This window comes from Periophthalmus magnuspinnatus, chromosome 8 (assembly GCF_009829125.3).
Source record: "Periophthalmus magnuspinnatus isolate fPerMag1 chromosome 8, fPerMag1.2.pri, whole genome shotgun sequence".
Lineage (NCBI taxonomy): Eukaryota > Metazoa > Chordata > Actinopteri > Gobiiformes > Gobiidae > Periophthalmus > Periophthalmus magnuspinnatus.
In genome coordinates, this window is record NC_047133.1 from 24,327,242 (window position 1) to 24,346,412 (window position 19,171).

The 19,171-nt window shown below is 38.3% G+C and overlaps 3 protein-coding genes across 3 annotated transcripts in view; 1 reads left to right on the top strand and 2 right to left on the bottom strand.

Annotated features, from left to right (window-relative positions):
• Positions 1–19,171, bottom strand: part of tubb4bl (tubulin, beta 4B class IVb-like) — a 175,424-nt gene that overhangs the window by 79,995 nt on the left and 76,258 nt on the right. The gene's annotated exons all lie outside the window — the stretch shown is intronic.
• On the bottom strand, positions 12,084–17,432 carry mrpl12 (mitochondrial ribosomal protein L12). The gene is made up of 5 exons (XM_033970988.2): positions 17,251–17,432; positions 15,493–15,691; positions 15,334–15,408; positions 15,088–15,225; positions 12,084–14,967 (listed from the first exon to the last, which is right to left on the bottom strand). The coding sequence occupies exons 1-5, from the start codon at positions 17,307–17,309 to the stop codon at positions 14,851–14,853; spliced, it is 588 nt and encodes a 195-aa protein (XP_033826879.1). The 5' UTR covers positions 17,310–17,432; the 3' UTR covers positions 12,084–14,850.
• Positions 17,743–18,857, top strand: zgc:103625 (methyltransferase-like 26 B). The gene is made up of 6 exons (XM_033971672.2): positions 17,743–18,049; positions 18,127–18,289; positions 18,395–18,454; positions 18,523–18,590; positions 18,658–18,736; positions 18,810–18,857. Exons 1-6 carry the CDS (start codon positions 17,850–17,852, stop codon positions 18,855–18,857), a joined length of 618 nt encoding a protein of 205 aa, XP_033827563.1. The 5' UTR covers positions 17,743–17,849.

The window sequence follows — 19,171 nt, forward strand, 5'->3', positions numbered from 1 at the left end:
CTTTTCGATTTTATCACTATTCACGCAGTTAGTATCTATTCATTTGTAAATTAAAGTCATTGCTGCTTTTGAGAGTTCACACTTTATTGTGATTGGATAATTCCCCATCACTCACCCTAATCTTTACAGATTAGATGAAGGTGGAGTAAGTTTTTATAGCCCAGCCCTAATTCAAACTATTGTCAATTTAAAAAAAAAATAATACCGAGATACTAATAAATACTTCAACTAGGACTGAAACTAGATACTGAACAAGGATCAATATTGCAAAATAGGAGTGCGTAAAAATATTGAGATATTGATAGATTGTATCGTATGATTCACTTAATGATACAGTATCGATATTGTGGGCTGCTGTATCGATATATCATCAAGAGTATTTTTATTTTTTTTGTATATTTACATTGTGTGGCTTGTTTAGAGGAAAGAAACTCATTTATGCAGACCATTTGACATTTGATTGACTGTTTTAATGATTAAAATAGGTTTATTTCGTATTAACTTTGGTTTAACAAAGACTTTTAGTATCACAGTTGTGATTTAGTAAATATGTTGTGATCTTTCGGAGCCGTTACACTGCACATGTCCCTGTTACATGTAAATGTGGGGCTCACATAAGCTGTGGATGAGTGACACTGGCCAATGGAACAGTCTGATGTGTTTTTCTAATAAGTAAAATGCACAAAACAAAATGCACTTTTATGTTCATTCATCTTCAATAAATGGAAGCTAAAAAAAAAAATATATATATATATATACACACTTAATATTTAGTTTTTGTGATCATTAAGTGTCCTGAAAGCCTTTATTTTTCACTGAATCGCATCGAATCGATTTGAAATATATTGTATCGTATTGTATTGAGTCGACAGTGTACTGTATCGAGATATGTATCGTATTGTGGCATACGTATCGAGGTATGTATCGTATTGGCAACTTCTGAATGAGGCCCAGCCCTACTGAAAAATATAGTGGACATAATCGTTTTAGAATAGTCTTGAAATCAGAAATAGCACAAGACCACATTGTAATGTTGGTAAAATGGCTCTTATTTTGTGTTCTTGTTTATTATCATTGTGGTAGTAAAGTCAGTATAGAGTAATGATCATTTGTAGTACTGTTACAACTTTATCTAGTACAGAGCCATCTTATCCTAGATTTCAGGAGTTTGGCTATTTCGCACACTGATTTGAAGTAGACAAACATCAGATTCCCTTTGTGGTTCTATGCACTGGCTCCTGGCCTTGGCTGAATACCAAGTACTATTCACTTCATTGAAAAGACAGACCACCTTGACAGTCTTTTAGATGGAGAGCATGTGTAACATTTCATTGCTATGACAAAGCTTGAGAATACGCTGCACTCTGAGCCAATGTTTCCCTCGCAACTAGAGGACACACATTTCATGTCGTAATGGAAAAGTGATTGATGGCTCGTGATCGACACTGTAGTAGATATATGGCTTTAAGAGTATTAGGGATGGCTGCTCGTCATGATAACTTGACAGACTCTGCTCTTATCCATTGGTTTCAGAATGATAAAAAAGTAGTATTGATACCATAGCAATGGACGATTCAAAGCAACACTGTAACTTTAACCTGCATGATTCCATGGAAACCACACTTTAAAACATTCATCATGTTTTATTTTTTATGTCATTCTGTGAAATATTATAGCCAAAAGAACTTTTCAATGGAAAGAAGTGGGTTGAGGTCCTCCTCCGTGGTATGTGATGCAAGCCCGCTCACAGTAAGGATGCATGTTTACTAGGTTTTTCACCGCATTAAAAACACCCAAAATACATAAAAAAGTAATAGTGCATCTGGCTAAAAAGTGGGTCTTTTTAATTGAGAGTCTTCAAATGGCACCTATAAAAGGAAGCTGAAACTCATGAATAGTGAAAGTGCACTTGGGTGATATGACAGACTTTCCATGTTAAAAACACAAGTGGATGTATTTCATCGAATGCCTTTCAACCGTGTCCCTCGTGGTGTCCTTTGGGGGGTGCTCTGGGAGTATGGGGTCCGGGGCTCTTTGCTAAGGGCTGTCCGGTCCCTGTATGACCGGAACAGGAGCTGTGTTCGCATTGCCGGCAGTAAGTCAGACCTGTTCCCGGTGCATGTTGGACTCCGCCAGGGCTGCCCTTTGTCACCGGTTCTGTTCATTATATTTATGGACAGAATTTCTAGGTGCAGCCAGGGGCCGGAGGGGATCTGGTTTGGGAACCACAAGATCTCATCTCTGCTGTTTGCAGATGATGTTGTCCTGATGGCTTCTTCGAGCCAGGACCTTCAGCAGGCACTGGGGCGGTTTGCAGCCGAGTGTGAAGCTGCTGGGATGAGAATCAGCTCCTCCAAATCCGAGGCCATGGTGCTCGACCGGAAAAAGGTGGTTTGCCCTCTCTGGGTGGGTCGTGAGTCTCTGCCCCAAGTGGAGGAGTTCAAGTATCTCGGGGTCTTGTTCACGAGTGAGGGAAGGATGGAGCGGGAGATTGACAGGCGGATCGGTGCAGCGTCTGCAGTGATGCGGTTGCTGTATCGGTCCGTTGTGGTGAAGAAGGAGCTGAGCCCAAAGGCGAAGCTCTCGATTTACCGGTCAATCTACGTTCCTACCCTCACCTATGGTCATGAGCTCTGGGGAATGACCGAAAGGACAAGATCGCGGATACAAGCGGCTGAAATGGGCTTCCTCCGCAGAGTGGCCGGGCGCACCCTTAGGGATAGGGTGAGGAGCTCGGTCACACGGGAGGAGCTCGGAGTAGAGCCGCTGCTCCTACACGTTGAGAGGAACCAGCTGAGGTGGCTCAGGCATCTGCTCAGGATGCCTCCTGGACGCCTCCCTAGGGAGGTGTTCTGGGCATGTCCCACCGGGAGGAGGCCCCGGGGAAGACCCAGGACACGCTGGAGGGACTATGTCTCTCGGCTGGCCTGGGAACGCCTTGGGGTCCCACCGGAGGAGCTGGAGGACGTGTCCGGGGTGAGGGAAGTCTGGGAGTCCCTGCTTAGACTGCTGCCCCCACGACCCGGCCCCGGATAAGCGGAAGAAAATGGATGGATGGATGTGTTTCATATTCAGGTCTAACGTGCTGTCCTCTTCGGCATCATGCTTCACGACCACTGTTGAGTCACTTTGTATTAGTGGTGAGGACATAGACGCCCCAGGCCACAGGGCAACCCACGTTCACAAGGTCACACAAGCAGAAGTAATGAGCTTCCAAAAAACATAAGAAAAATGACTAATATTTGATAACGAATGTGGAATAGCCCTTTCTTTCCACACTACAGACTAATAGTGATAGGGTTGTCAAAAAAAATCAATACCCCTATAGTAACTGATACTAAAACTAGTATTGAATCATGGTTCAACAAGCACTGATATGAAGAAATCAGGTACATTGGTTAAGAACTATAGGACCACATAATAATATTAAAGAAACAACTTTATTCTGTGTTCAGTAGGTCTGTCACAATATCAAGCTTTGAAATGCAATATACTGATTCTGAAAATATCACAATAAACATTATTATTGAAGTGAATTATATACCACTTTCACAATGCTGAAGCAGTGAATCATAGGTGAATCATATTAAACATGATGTGGCTGGCAATATATAAATAGATACAATAGATGGTACAAAAGGTACACTTGATAAATACTAAGCCTGAAAAGATATTGTTCACATAGCATAATAGTAATTATCGTGCCAGACCTAGTTTTCAAAATCATATTTTGCTGTCTAATAAAAGACCGTTTTTAGATAATTTTTCATTGCGGTATCAAAAATTGTATCAAGTACAAAGGGTTTGAATCAAGTTTGAAATGTAATTTTTATGAGTCGAGATGGCACATAGACCAATACAGTCTAGATGTGCTCTGAATATGCTGAACAGCGCACTTAGCACAGAATACTTAAAATGCATTATTCATTTTCTGTCCTCATTTGGGGTCACAGACAGGAGGTAGCAGCTTGTTTCAGTTGACTTCAAACATGAGGCAGGCACAGGACCAAAACAACTGCAAGAAGAGAGAGCCATTACCTCACATTCACCTCTACGAATCAAACTTTACCTATGTTTTAATGGAGAGCGATAGAACTCTAAAACACACAAAAAAATTAAAGAAGTTAACATTTCATGGACAACAGGCATGGCATTAACTCAAACAACAACAGCAATCTACTTAATGTGTGCTGAGTCTATTTTTAATGCCATCCCTCATCCCTTCAAATAATAATGTTGCTTTTTGTGCACTTTATGGGCTAAAAACAGTATAATATGGAGCTTATTCAAAATTAAACTACAAAACAGAAACACCATGAAGATGAATTAGAGGGATTCAACAATATACAGCACCAAACCATAACAAATCCATGACCACATGTCTGTCTCCACAGGACTTTAAGAAAACAAAACAATACAATCTAGATAATAAACAGAAAAAAACAGCCACAATTGAGCAGCAGTTGCAGAGATGAGATGAGTCTGTAATCAAATTAATTTTCCTTGGATTAACTCAAAAAGATTAGCCGGATTAGTGCAGGCGGATTGGCAAAAGAGGCTTAGAATCGCACCCTCAACTTTCAAAAAGAAAATAGTTTGATGTGCTGTGCGGTGACACAACAGACACCTAAAAATCTAACCTTCAAACCTCTATAAAGCCCAGTCCAGACAACGTAATCTGCATTCCATTAGGCAAAGGTTCAGATAGCTTTGTGCCGGCCCTCTATAATTTACTTCTTGCATCTACCATTCTCACACTGTTTTATATTCTTACGTTTTTGTGTTACTGAAGATTGGCTTGCCACTTGCAGCTTTGCAGTTTAATGTTGTTTGACATTGTTTTAATCACAAAAGTCACAAAACTCCTGTGCAGATATAGCTACAGTGTAATAAATCATTTTGCTGACAGTAAAGTAAAGAGCCCAGAGCCCATTCAAACGCAAAACAGCATTGTAAAATTAATCTTCTTGGACATAAAACACATTTTAGCTTAGTTAAACAGCACACAGTCAATAAAAAATACATGTTTACGCAGTCTAAACTAATTAGCACTTTTTAAACTGGATGAGGGCACACATTTAGCACGAAAGCTCAATGGATTTACTCAGCAGACATTTTAGGGCTACATAATTATTTAAGCAGATCTTTGGGAAACTGTGATGATCTGCACTTTCAACATCATTTATAATATAGTTTGATCATTTATTGCTCACAATTATTTATCTTTACATAACTTCTGTCTTTTCAATAGTTTTGTCCAGAAAATGTCACCCAAATTGAAAATGTTTTATCTTACAAACCTTGTGACAAATTTGGTTTGTATAAACTGAATAGCATTGCCCTGATTCATGCTGAGAGCTGTTATTGAAATGTGTCTGCTGTACCTCGCGTCATTCTTTCACTCACACCGTAATCACACAACACTCTGGTAAATACATTATGTTGTTTGTGTTTGAGCTGTTGTCTCGAGGTGATTTTCAGTGTGCCACTCTCAGCAGAGATCATTAATCTATTACAGAGGCAAGAGTCGTGTTGGTGCTCTCAGAGAGGGATTAATGGCCCTTTTTGGTGGTAAAGAGTGTCATGAATTCACATTAAACTTAGTAGAACATGACACTCCAGTTCAGTGTTTAACATTTGGTTTTGCCTTTTAATAGATTCTTCCAAAGGATCATCCAGAGAACCAAGATTTTACCAACCAGCTTGAGTAGAGTTGCATTTTTGCTTAGATTTTGACATGAGATGGGACCCAATTAAAATGTTACAAAGCCATACGTTTCAGGTTAAGTGTCTAACTCAAACTTACTCTGATGCATAAACAAACATGCCAGCGATACCAAACATATTCCCAATGACACAGACAATATTATTTTTACAGCTGCTCATCAAAATAACAGATGCAAATGATTAAGAATACGAATGATCAAGAAAACACAGACAGTGCTGTAAAACAAAGCAGTAAAATCTCCTTAGAGACAAGCATTTGGCAGCCCGCCTACAAGTTACGAGTCAGGTCTGAGGAGCCTGCTCACAGTAAGGATACATGTTTTTCAAGATATTTGTGAACAATTAAACACCAGTAATTAAATGCTTGTATTTTTGTTTAACTATTTAATGAAATGTTCACAAACAGAGCTTTAGGATTGCAAAAAATCACAGAGATTTGAAAACACAGGTAAAAGATTTAAAGACCTAAAGTAGGAGTGATGATTGTAGTCTGTTTCTTAAAGAATAATAACAGATAAGAAACATGTAGCCTTTAACTTCTCATATCCTTGGTAGACAGGATGGTTGAATAAAATATATATTTCGTTCACCATTTCTTTGTGAAATGTACATCCAAAGAGTGTGTGTATAGTAATCATTCTCCTCTGGCTGCACCTGATGGCACTGCCTCTATCATGCTTCAAGAGTCCTTTCCTCATCATTCATGCCCCTTGTTCATTCACTGATATGTTTTGCCAAAGGGTCTGTGCAATGTAAATTACCAGAGCTACCGATGTGCTGCACCCACCAGTAATAGGCTGGCGCTGTGGTCCACTTGTGGTTCACTTGTGCGTCTCCAAATGACTGTCATCAGAAGCCCAGTGCTGGAAACACAGACACATTCCTTCACCTTTTTTGGCTACATCTGGGAAATCAAAACACAACATCATTTATGTTTGCACAATTAAACCAAACACTAATAAATCAAACCAATTATTACAAATGTAGATGTATGTTGGCACGGGAGGGCTGCTTGATCCAGAGTCTGGTTTATTTGTAATAAGCACAAGTAAATAGAAGAAAGTGGAGGTAGGTGAAAACAATATATTATCTGAGCACTCAAGCCTCACATACAGGACAACGTAGGATTATTCAAAAAGGCATTAATCAACTGAAATACAAAGTATGCAAATGCTGAGAAAAAAGCGCTATTATAAAGGCTCATAATTTTCGATTGTGTAGATTTAGATTTTTCACAGCATGTCCCCTTTAAACACAACTATAATGAACCAGCATAGAGAGAGATGACAGAATAGCAGCTGTTAGCTATGTGTCACCAGTGGTACACAGTGTACAAAGTTCATGGACCTGATGACCCCAGTGCATTTTGGATAGAAAATGTTCAGTCCCTGGTGAATGACACAAACCGCTTGGCTAATGACTAGCATCCGCCACATTTAGGACGATTCTATAACAGAGGGCACGGTGTGAACAAAACAATCTCCCCCTAACTCGGTTCTTCCGCCCTTTAATAGAACTGCCATATTGGATTTGTAATGACAAGCTTAAAGATGTAGCAAAACAGGCTGTACCAACCTGGGCTGTTTATGAGCAAACATTTGGGTTATAATTCTGGGCATTATTTCCTTTATGTGAGATATACCAGTTATATTTGAATCTGTTATTTTTTGTAAGACATTTCAATTTGGTAAACGTACAAACCAAAGGAAATGAAAGACAATTGTTTGATAATGGGGTGACAAACACTAAAAGATAATAGATAAAGAGCTATCCTGAGGCACATTCATGTAAAACGCAGGTAAGAGCCAGTTCACAATAAACAAGTTAAAGCCAAGGAGAACATTGCTGTTTGTTCAATGGTTGCTCAATTGGTCTCATATATTAGGCTTTTTACACAGTCAAAACATCAACACATTATAAAGCGATACAAAAATTTACGCCTTAATAAGACTGTCTCATTAAATGTTGTTTTGGCTGTTTCTGAATCTATGCTCCATTTGTAAAGATCTATTATTGAAAGTAAAACGGAGAACAGATAAATGGTTTCATTAGTCTAAAACTGTTGTTTTCTGTTGTATGGTTGTGCAAAATCCTCATTTGAATTTGGCTGCATTTATTTAGGTAATACTAAAAACATTTTGTGTGTTTATGGTAATGCTAAGAACATCAACATATTTATTCAGTCCTCTCTCAAATGTTAATGCTCGCGTCATGTTTAAAACATTGCACACTGCATCCTGATTTGAAAATTCTAAAAATCTAATCACATTACTTAAAAAATATGCATTATCCCTAATAATATAATTCCCAAAATTGTATAAACCTATTACATTTTATATAGAGCAACACCATGGCATGTACAGTACTGCAGGGTTACACTTAAGTTCATGTTGTTTATGCTTTGGCTGACTCTGCTTTCACTTCCTGTCCATGCTGCATATCATTTTATAGTCCATTGACTGCAAACTGAGTGTTCTTTACATTTCTACCAGATTCTCCAAAGCAGAAACAATCTACTTTATGCCCGTGTCAGTGCCTTTTGCATTTTAAGTTACTGTTTAGGCATTACATAACATACCAGTTTTTCGGGTGACTCTTCCCATGTTGGTGTTGTATAAGTCTTAAATAGTCAATTAATGCTTACAGATAAGGTACGTGATGCAAAATTTTAAATAAAAAACAAAAATAATACTCTAAAATGGATGCTAAGATTGATTCAAGATACTAAAACATCATTGCTTAGAGATTAAAAAAGTATATATATATATATATATATATATATATATATATATATATATATATATATATATATATATATATATATATATATATATATATATATATATATATATATATATATATATATATATGTATGTATATCCACATGTCCCCATAGACGTGAGGCTGAGTGTAAATACATTACAACACTTTAAATAATGAGATCACTTATAATAAACACAGCCTTAAATTGCTTGTTTAACAGTGACAGATTGAGCCAAGTTTAGAGTCAAGAGCATATGGCAGTAAACCAATTTGATAGATGAGAAAAAGCTGGCTAGCAATATCTATAGGCAGGCCGTGTAACAGTGTGAACTTGTCAGAACCATTTGTCAGTCTCCATGAATTGCAATTGACCACTTAATTTTGTATAGTTCCAGGCATCCCCTTTTTACAAACCCTACCAGCATTTTAACTCATGATGTGTGTTCCTGACTAATAAAACAGCTTTTTAAACTGCATACTCAGACGTGCTCACCATACATACAACCTCCATGGGACAGCTGCAGTAATTGCTGTGATTGTAATGTGAATCTTTATAAAAATGGCATCCCCTGAGGAAAAACACGACTGTATTAAACTCAGGCTACAGGATGTACCTCCAGCGGTGACCTCTTTCTGCGTATCTGCATGACTGAGCTTCACTGCTTTCCACAAACTTGAATATAATCTTGTGTGAAATTAAGAGCAAAACAAGTTGATTACGAAAACACTGAATGCATTAATACATAGTTACTAGTATTATGAAAGTTGAGTTCAGTGAGTGTACTGATATGATTATGCTCCTCTAATGGTCCCAACATGAGCCGTATATGCACTAATGTCATCCCACACAGTTTAGATCATTGAGTCGGTGTCCCACTGCGCAAGAAAATTAGCTGATAATAAACGTAAACAGAAAAGCAGCTCTAATATGTAATTTATATAATTTATGGTACTCCACATGTAAACCACTGACAATATCATCATTTTTGAAAACAAATCACTTTAAATAGCTTTGGTTTCTTCTTCTCGCTGCTATAACTACTACGTAAGGGTAAGAGTGCGTCTGGTGAATCGTTTAATCAATGTAGATATTATATTTTATTGAGTTTGTTGTTTGTTTTCTCAATGCATACAATAATTAGACTTCATTTCCAGTCCTATGCAGGGCCCATAGTCCCAAAGATGCATTATTGCTGTGTGTAAGGCGCCTCTCCACAGATCTAGCTTGCCTTCGTGGCGCCGCCTGATGCCCAATGAAGATAAAGTTTAATGTTAGCCTTTTATATCATAGAGTATTCAAGGCAAAGCAGTACCATCTCCATGTAAACTTGGCAGACACTCCAGAAGAAATGTTACATAGTGCACTTTTGATCCCATTTGAAATGTTCTTTTAGCATACATAATTTATACTGAAACACTTGGAGGCCATCTGTTTCCGGAAAAAAGTGTTTGTTTTGAGATTACATGCAGGTTAAATTTATCTTTACCTCCATGGGGCAGATCTCTTGTTTATCTAGTCACGAGAAAAGTATGCAAAGGGTTGGTGACATTATGCCCTTTAGCTTTGGTCTATTTACATAAACATAACTGCTTTATGTGAGTGCTAATTGGTTAAGGCATGGCAGAAACAAATGAGGTGGAATTCAAGAGAAAAATGCCAGACATTTAGCGAAAAGAGAGTTTGCCTATCCCATGGTGGCGTTTTCCATTTTGTATCCAAACCAGGGAACAGTGCCATCACCGCACAATGAGTTACAGACAAAATGATTCCTAAAAAAGAGGAAGCGTGTAATCAAGGAAACCGCAATTGTCCTTACTTTCCTGCTTAATATAAATACCAGATCAATGTCTTCTCTAAAAATGGGTTTAAGGACGCTTTTCAAAAACCTTTTCAGCTGGATCTGGAGGTGAAGGCTTGAGATCCTTCATTAGGAGCAGTCAGACTTGGCTCAGCACTCTTACAGGTGGTCTACAGAATCAGAGAAACAAGAAAAAGAGGAGTTACGTCAGAGCAGAGGATGTGGGTACACACAATAAAGGAAAGGTTGTACAAGGCAAATAGCAAAAGCCTGTGCGCAAGAAGGTCAAAGGAGACCAGCCAGTCCTCTGCTTGAACACCTGGCATTTTAGTTGACTTAGATGAAAAACAAAAGAAAGGGGTATTTTTCTTGGCCGGGAGAAGGAAAACAGGTTAACATTTTGTCTAAAACTGTGACCATTTCAAACTAAACCCATTATTTTTGAAGATGCAGTGGCAAGTTCAGTGCACTTTAAAATACAGTAATAGCATGACAACAGGATATTTATTTTCACAGATTCTTTTTTCAGACCGAGGTTTAGTTTGTTTTCATAGCTGACAGTTTTGACTGCTCACTGACGCTCTTCTTCAGAGTGATCACTTGATGTTGCTGTGATGTGTCCACTCAGCTGATATAAACAGGTTTTGGAGCTGTCTTCCAAACGGTGAAGGCAGGATGACAGCGTTAAAAGGATAGCAACAATAACAGTGTAATTATGGTAGCTACAGGACACATCTGTCACTCTACATAATTTCCTGGTAATATGATTGACTATACATTAACATCTATTTCAATCACAATGGGAAGACTGCACCCAGACACATGGTTAGCATTTTATCGATAATATTATGGAAACAGGGCGACAAAATACACTGATCTCCTATTATCCCAGCTTTTTCCTTGTAATTACTGTGATGTAACCAGTTCAAGGTGTTACAATTAGTCCAGTGTGTCCACTAGCAATCTGACCAGAGCTGAAGAAGCGGCTTGGATGAGCTGTGAAATGTCTTCACTCCTACAACTTTTTGTCTAGTTAACAGATTTAACTTCGGCGTTTACTATGACTAGAGTAGAGATGAATAGAGATAGAGATAGGTGCAATCACTTTCTAAAAATGTCAAATGTAAGTATATAGGCCTAAATGTAATTTATTCAAGACTACTAATTCAATAAATGATGCATCCTTATGGTTTTCATAGCTGGGAAACCATCTGCTGCAGTTTTTGTTTACTTGCTGTGGGAAATTAGATGCATATGAAACACTGGATAAGTTTGTTGTCAGATTGTCCCCATTGGCTTTCATCACTGCACAGGAACGTGGAAATTCAGTTCATGACAATTACCTTCATTTGATTAAACTGTAAGCAACTATGTCTGTGTCATTGGTGAGAGACTATGCCACAGTCTACACCAGCAGCCTTAGAAATAATCGACTGGAGTCCTCCAGAGTTACACCAGAAGATGAGTACAACAATAACTGATATGAATTAGTTAGAATTTATAAGTCCTTGTAGAATGAATGGATGGATCTTTGTACTTGTTTTGTCATAAATGCTTTATGATATGGAATATCTACCTGAGAATATCAGACCACCTTATGAAGATGTGAAAGTGAACCCTGATCATCATTGAATGTTCGTGAGATGGCCGTGATTGACAGGTGGATTAGTCAGGGACATGTTCATTTACTATGACTGGGAAATAGGGGGGACAAAAAGGAAAAATATCCTAGGGCACTGAAAAACATATCGGATTTCTGCAGAATCAATGACAGAAACACCAAACTCTGTTAATCTGAGTTGAGAGAAATGTAATTTTATTCAAAATGATGTGAAAAAAGTGCGCTCTAATGCTGACTATGATGGATGGCCAGCAACTTAAAACTAAAGTAATACCTGGATCGATGTAAAATATAGCCACAGAAAGCCAAAGACACACTCATGAGGACTCACAGACCCAGTTAGAAAAAGGTTATGGGTATAAGGCAGTGTCCACCAGTAATCTGACCAGAACTGAAGACACGGCTTGGATGAGCAGCAAAATACCTTCACTCCTACATCGTTTTGTCCAGTTGATAGATTTTATGTTTTTTCTTTTACTATGAATCATAGCTGGATGACTGAGGGATGAGACAGCTATGGGTGAAAATTATGTACTTAAATCTTGAGCATAAGCTGAATCAGACTGGTAGTAAATGTTTGGATGAAGAAATAGATGGTAAAACACCACATTGAGCCTCACAGAGAAGAAAAACCCTTGACTTTGATAATTATTAAATGCAACATTATTTTCCACTTTGGATTTTGTGCATTTAAGTATGTTTCAGTAGACTACAGCTCTTTTCAAAGCATTACACTACTTTGTAGTATACCCAGGAAATCCTTTGGCTACTGAGGCATACAGCTATGGTCCAATAAAATATGCATTTGTGCCTCAACAAATTAATTTCATGCTTCCTGAGCAATGCAATGTGAGTCACCAAACAAATACAAAATTATTGAAAGAAAACATTGCTTGCATTGAAAATCTCCATTGCTTTGTGATTTCCATTATCTATTCAGGCAATAGCCTACTGTGACTGGTGAGAATGTGGCACACAGCCATCTTATATTTTATGAAACAGTATAGTTTATGGTAAAAACCTCCACACTGAACTAGTTCCTACAGTGCCATATTTCTCATCAGAATATAGACATATATGTGAGATAGGCAGCAAAAGCAACTGCAGAAATCCTAGTACCGAAAAAAACAAAACACAAAAAAGCTAACAAAGTATAATACAATTGCCACCCCCTTTGCAAAGTGTCTTATTTCTTTGAAAAGGGATCAAACCTATAAAGCGACATCTGCAAGTTATGACACGTCAAGCTGCATTCAATACAGTTCAACCAGCACAAATAACACATAACTGTTATGAGTAACAGAAACCCACTGGACATTCTCAGTGCCACTGCTGCCCCTGACCTCCAAGACATGGTCTTATTGAAAGAGATGAGTCTACTTTAATCATCATGTATGTGGTGATTGAAAATACAGGCCCAAATGCTTTAGAGTTAAACTATGTAAGCAATAGTGAGTGCATAGTTAAAAAAAAACAAAAAAAAACTTTTGTTGTAGTTAAGACAAGACAAGAAGAAATGCAAGAAATGCATTAACAAGGAGGATGGATGTGCACATATCTGTCATGGATAGCGTTAATTTCGTATCCCATTCAAATTGGGATGTTCTCATCACTGTCAGCATACCACAAATGACAAATGTAAAGCCAATCATTTCTCAGCATGAGTAACCTTTTGCTTTAATGATCCTGGTACAATCTTGGTTCGGGCAAATAATGACATGGGAGAGGCACAGTATAAATGCTCCCTCCACTGATTGAATGCGGAACACCCCATTGCTGTTCATTTTGGCAGATTTTAACTCCTTCAAAAATGTACCAAACGTTGACTTGAAAGACCTCAGTTGTAGCGATATCACCAACATATTTGTATGTCTAGTAGTTTGTGTAAATGCAATAGAAAATTCTCGTCACAGGACAATATACAAAGTTTGGATCTTATCTCATGTTATTGTTCAATACAATCTTACCGGTGTACAGATTGGTGTATTTCTGTGATATTGGTAATGTGTAGAAACTATTGGGTGTTAGGTACATAGAAAAGAACTCCATGCCATTAAATTGTGTACATTTGGATGATCATATTTGAGAGTTTAAGAAACAGAAATCTGCCATTTAATCAATTGTACCAATAAGTAAGTCAAACAAAGGTTATTGAATAAAAGCAATTTTGCATTATATTGGCCACAATCATCAGTTGGACACTGCATTGTTTGCCCTCTTCTAGATCATTCGTGAGCAGTGATTTTTTGATGATATATTTAAGAAAAATCTCTGAGCTTTACCCACAAAGACTCACATTTGAAACTGACGGATTATTTGTCTGTCTGGTATCCTTTTGCAAGCATAGAGCGCATGCGCCACCTAGCGTTAGTTTGACAAATCGACAAGCCAATTACAATGGTCAGATTGCACATTGCACAATTTGGTTTGATGCATCAAGCTGAATGACATCATTAATAAAGGATTATGCAGATATGCCAAGATAAGCTAGGTATATATAACCAATGTACAAATATATTATAATATGGATAGTTCAACTTTAATGACAGTATCTTGAGCAATACAATAACTTTCTGACTTTCAACAAAATCTACCGTTTTTCTTTGAAGGTTTTGTAAATAGGTTCACCCAGGACAAATTATCATTCGGCTTTATACACTTGCATAATCACTTGAACTGACTGGGTTAGCACTTGCCAATTTTCTGTAGGCTAGAAGCTACAGCACCATCATACACATGTACGAACAAATAAAGCAAACAGAAGGGCAGTCTTTAGAGCAAATCTTCATCAAAAGTTCAGTCCAGGCAGTGTTGTCCCACGGTGACTTCAGTGAAAATGTCCCAGGCATTTCAGTATCCTTTTTGATTATTCACTCTTCTTTGTTAAATCAGAATGTAGAACAGAGCATGAAGTGCAGAAGGGTGGAGTTTGGAACTGTTCTACTCCAGCACTACAGTGCCCCCTGCTGCCTCCAGGGCAGCTTTCAGTTTCTCTGCCTCCTCTTTGGATATATTGGCTCGGATTTCCTGAGGGAGGGACTCCACTAGTTTTTTAGCCTAAATAAGATATTAGGAAGGTCAAAATCAAATTAGAATCAGACAATGTAAGTGCTTGCTAAATAATTGTAATGTGGCTTTTAATGTGATGCATAGACTCAAAATTGTATCGATACATACCTGTACTAGATTTAACCCTTGAATACAGTTCTTGACTTCTTTTATAAGCTTCACTTTTTCAGCTGCTTTTAGCTCTGTCAGTTTTACTGTGAAGTGAGTTTTCTCTTTTTTGGCTGGTGCCTCATCTTCTTCTGCAGCCTATTGAACATGCAAAAAGAACATGACAAGCATACTTAAATTAAGTAATTAAGAGAAACTTGTGTGTCCCCACTAAGCACTTCTGTATTCTGTTGATTCAGTTCTTACCTGAGCTGCCGGTACTACTGTTCCAGCTACAGCACCCATTGGCATCATTCCAACATCTTGGATATTCAGTGTTTTCTATACAGATCAGATAAAAACTAAATGATAAACTCATTCATTACTCATTACTCTACTTTTATTGCACTCAAGATGGTTCCATACCTTGAGAAGTTCATTAAGGTCTGAAACTTCTAACAAAGTGAGACTGGCTATGTCATTGACAAGTTGCTGAATTTTAGGAGAGTATTGTTTGGGTGCTCCGTCAAGAGGAGGTGTGGCTATGGCCTCCACATGGTTCGATGAACCTGTCCTCAATAGTCTGCATGCCAACAGGGCTGGGGCCTGCCACTGGTTTTCTTGTCTGGGGGACAAAAAAAGCCGCAAGTTTACAACACAGGAGTCTTAGACATTCGTCACTACATTTAGACAATCCCTAGGTCTTGTATTACAACTGTCATGTCAAAACACAGATTGCTTTCATGCAGTTAATTATCCCATTAGCTGTCACCAAGACTACGGTGGCGCAAGTGATCTATATTTGAATAATACAATATGTTGGTGTATAAATGTCATTCATTGCCTCCTAAATAAAAACACACCAATCAGATTTAAAATGGTTACTTGTATATAACGCTACAAGCATAATTTGTTTTACCAATGTACTGCTCAGCTAGTTTATAGACCAGTGGTTCTTAACCTGGGTTCGATCGAACCCTAGGGGTTCGGTGAGTCAGTCTCAGGGGTTCGGCGGAGGTCAATACACACACCCGACTCATACGATTCGCGAACTGCGAGTGTCTCCAGATTCTGGCCGTGTCCCAATTCAACAAATGCACCCTTTGAGGTGCCTATCGAAGTACCTGCCCGACTTAAATGAGCCGTTCAAATGGCATAAAAACATAAAACGACATAAAAATGAAGAAAAGGAACAGACTTTGCTGTGAAAATTACATGAGAGTGGCCAAGGTGAAGCCATGCATTTCTGAACTGGTCTCCCAAAGGCACCAGCAGAAGTTGCACTGATTTGCAGTAAATATGCATTATTATTTTAGCCTGATGGAAATTAGGTGATGGGTGTGTGTTAAAATGTTAAAAATAATAAATAGCATAAATACAATAAGTTAATTATTGTAATACATAAGGTTAAAAATTATAATAATTTCAGTGTGGTAGTATTAAAAAAGGTCACGTCTTTGTTAAAATGTATGTATGTAATTTGTTGTGAGTTCATGCATTGTATTGGTTTTATTCTTTGAACACAGTGATGTTAATAGGTTCATTTTGTGCACCAGTAAAACATTGAATTTGAAAAAAAAAAAAAAAATTGTTTTTATTTTTCAATAAAGAAGGGTTCGGTGAATGTGCATAAGAAACTGGTGGGGTTCAGTACCTCCAACAAGGTTAAGAACCACTGTTATAGACTATGGGGGGGTCACCGTAGTGTCCTCCATTGATGGGACCCACGGGTCCTTAGTTCCTACAGATCAGAGGATGGGATGTTCCTCCTTTAGTCTTTTGGCTCAAAACAGAGCTATGACCTTGATGTGCAGTTTAGGCATACCCATGTTAGAGCAAATATAATGTAAAATGCATAGACGCTGGTAGAGAAAAGACAGCTTGCAGAGCGATTTTAGAGGTTATTTAACACGGATGAGTGAAGTATAATGAGTACAATGCCCTGGACTCCATGTTGGGGTTTGAAATGCTAACTAGCTCATCTACAGCTATGGAGGGTATATTTTTATGACACAAATGACATTAGAGAGCACGTTTATTACAAGAGTTGTTTATAACCCGACTGATAAAGATTAAAAATAGCAGAATGCATCACCGGTTTTCTGCCCTTGACGTGTGTCAAACAGCTCTGTTAGATCCTGTACTTACGTGATTTCAGACTGTGCGGCGCGTGCTGTTACGTACCTGTACGTGCTTGCAGCGGCGCGCAGCGCAGTCCGCAGGCATCGCGTGGAACAGTACATGGTTTTAAAAATATGGTACTTTCAGGCGTGATTATCCACTGACAAGCAGATAAGTTTTCTTGGACCAAGTTCCTTCTGCTTCAAAAGCACATGGCGTCCCCTCGACTACTGACCTACCCAAGATGCATTGCGTGAACTGTTACATACGGTGGCTCGCACACACAAACCTTTGAGAAATTTGAATTGATTATCTACTAAGTAGTAAATAGTATTGTCATAAATACTATTTTTGTTTCTATACCGTTCCCTGTGTGTGTGTGTGTGTGTGTGTGTGTGTGGGTGGGGGGGGTCCAGAAAAAATGTCCAAAATGAATGAGGTGGTCATTGCTCTCATACAGCTGTTAGAGTTAGGTGGTACTGGAACCAAAACATTTATGTGCCTTTTCGTTTATTAAACTATAACCTGGTGTAACAAAAAGTAGGAAGGAGCTGAGGAGAATCCTCTTAACAAAGTAATCTCTTACCATCTGCTCCAATCATCTACCAGTGTTCAGTGTTCACCTGCATTTATTTTGCATGTGGTCTTCTCCGGAGTGAACCATGCTAGTGTCTCCTCAGGCAGAGAGGAACTGGGAGAGTTTGGCTGCAGTACTGGAGGATGTGCTGGAGGAGCAATCTCACAGGAAACTTTTCGCCTTGGAACTGGGATCTGGCACAGGGCAGCATGTCATACGCTTCGCCCAGAAAATGCCCTTTGTGACCTGGCAACCCTCAGATATCAAAGAAGAATCACGAGACAGGTGTGTATCTGGAAAAACTCCAACTCTATGACAGAAACATTTTTATGTAATCCTAAAACTGGACCTTTTGTCTGAAGTATTAAGGCATACATTGCTGCCACCAATGCAAAGACTGTGCTCCAACCAGTGCACCTTGATGCCAGTGATCCCTGGGAGAAATGGGGAAACCTTTCTGCAAATTCTTGTGATGTTATTATCGCCATAAACCTACTGCAGTACAGCTCCTTCAAAACAGCACAGGTAAAACACATTTTTACTCCTTTAGGCCATTTTGTAAGCAGAGTCAAGAAAGAGTATTACTAATTGTGAAGTATACTAAGAATCCAATAACTCTTTCATTTCCAGGGTGTTTTCACTGGAGCAGGTCAGGTCCTCAAACAAAATGGTCTTCTGATAATATATGGGGTATGTATAATAATCATTTGGGTTAGAGAAAACAAGTACCTCTACAACCTCTACAACCTTTCAAACAGGTCTATGCAATAAACGGAACAATTACACCAAGCTGTAATGAACATCTGGATGAAGAGATAAGAAAGCTGTAAGCATAATTCTACCTATTAGTTTATAGTCCGATTCATACTTCTAGACTGTCCCTGAATTTACAGGAATCCAGAGTGGGGCCTTCCAGATATTGATGTGCTAAGGCAGATAGCATATGGAAATGGACTGCGAATGGAGAGAATAGTAAGTACTGTACATATGCTTACCACTTTTAAACTTCTTTAAATGTGTAATTACAGCATGTTTTTATCTTTAGATTGAGATGGAGGATCACTATAAATGTCTAATCTTCCGGAAACTTTAGAGAAGCCAATATATGTGTAACTGGCTTTTGTTGTATACCATTAATAAATAAAGCATAGTGACAATAAGAACCAAATTTATTAAATATATTTTTAAAATTACTTTAAAGTCAGACAGATGAGTGTGTGGGACAAAGATCACAAATGGTAACTGCAAGATTTCTGAAAATGAGTTACATGCGGCACATCGATTTACAGGCAAATCTTCATGCCACCATCACTTTCAACAAGTGTCTACCACAGCTTTGTGTTAGCTGAAACATCCTGTTTGTGACAATGAAGGCAACTTGTATTCAATTAAGGTCCTATGCTCATT

Coding starts and splice junctions, on each gene's coding strand:
- mrpl12 (XM_033970988.2), bottom strand. CDS start 17,309: ATGTACTGTTCCACGCGATGCCTGCGGACTGCGCTGCGCGCCGCTGCA. Junction 15,692..17,250: donor GCCGCTGCAAGCACGTACAG/GTACGTAACAGC, acceptor TTTGTCCCCCAG/ACAAGAAAACCAGTGGCAGG. Junction 15,409..15,492: donor ACCTTAATGAACTTCTCAAG/GTATGGAACCAT, acceptor TGATCTGTATAG/AAAACACTGAATATCCAAGA.
- zgc:103625 (XM_033971672.2), top strand. CDS start 17,850: ATGCTAGTGTCTCCTCAGGCAGAGAGGAACTGGGAGAGTTTGGCTGCA. Junction 18,290..18,394: donor GCTCCTTCAAAACAGCACAG/GTAAAACACATT, acceptor TTTCATTTCCAG/GGTGTTTTCACTGGAGCAGG. Junction 18,591..18,657: donor GATGAAGAGATAAGAAAGCT/GTAAGCATAATT, acceptor CTGAATTTACAG/GAATCCAGAGTGGGGCCTTC.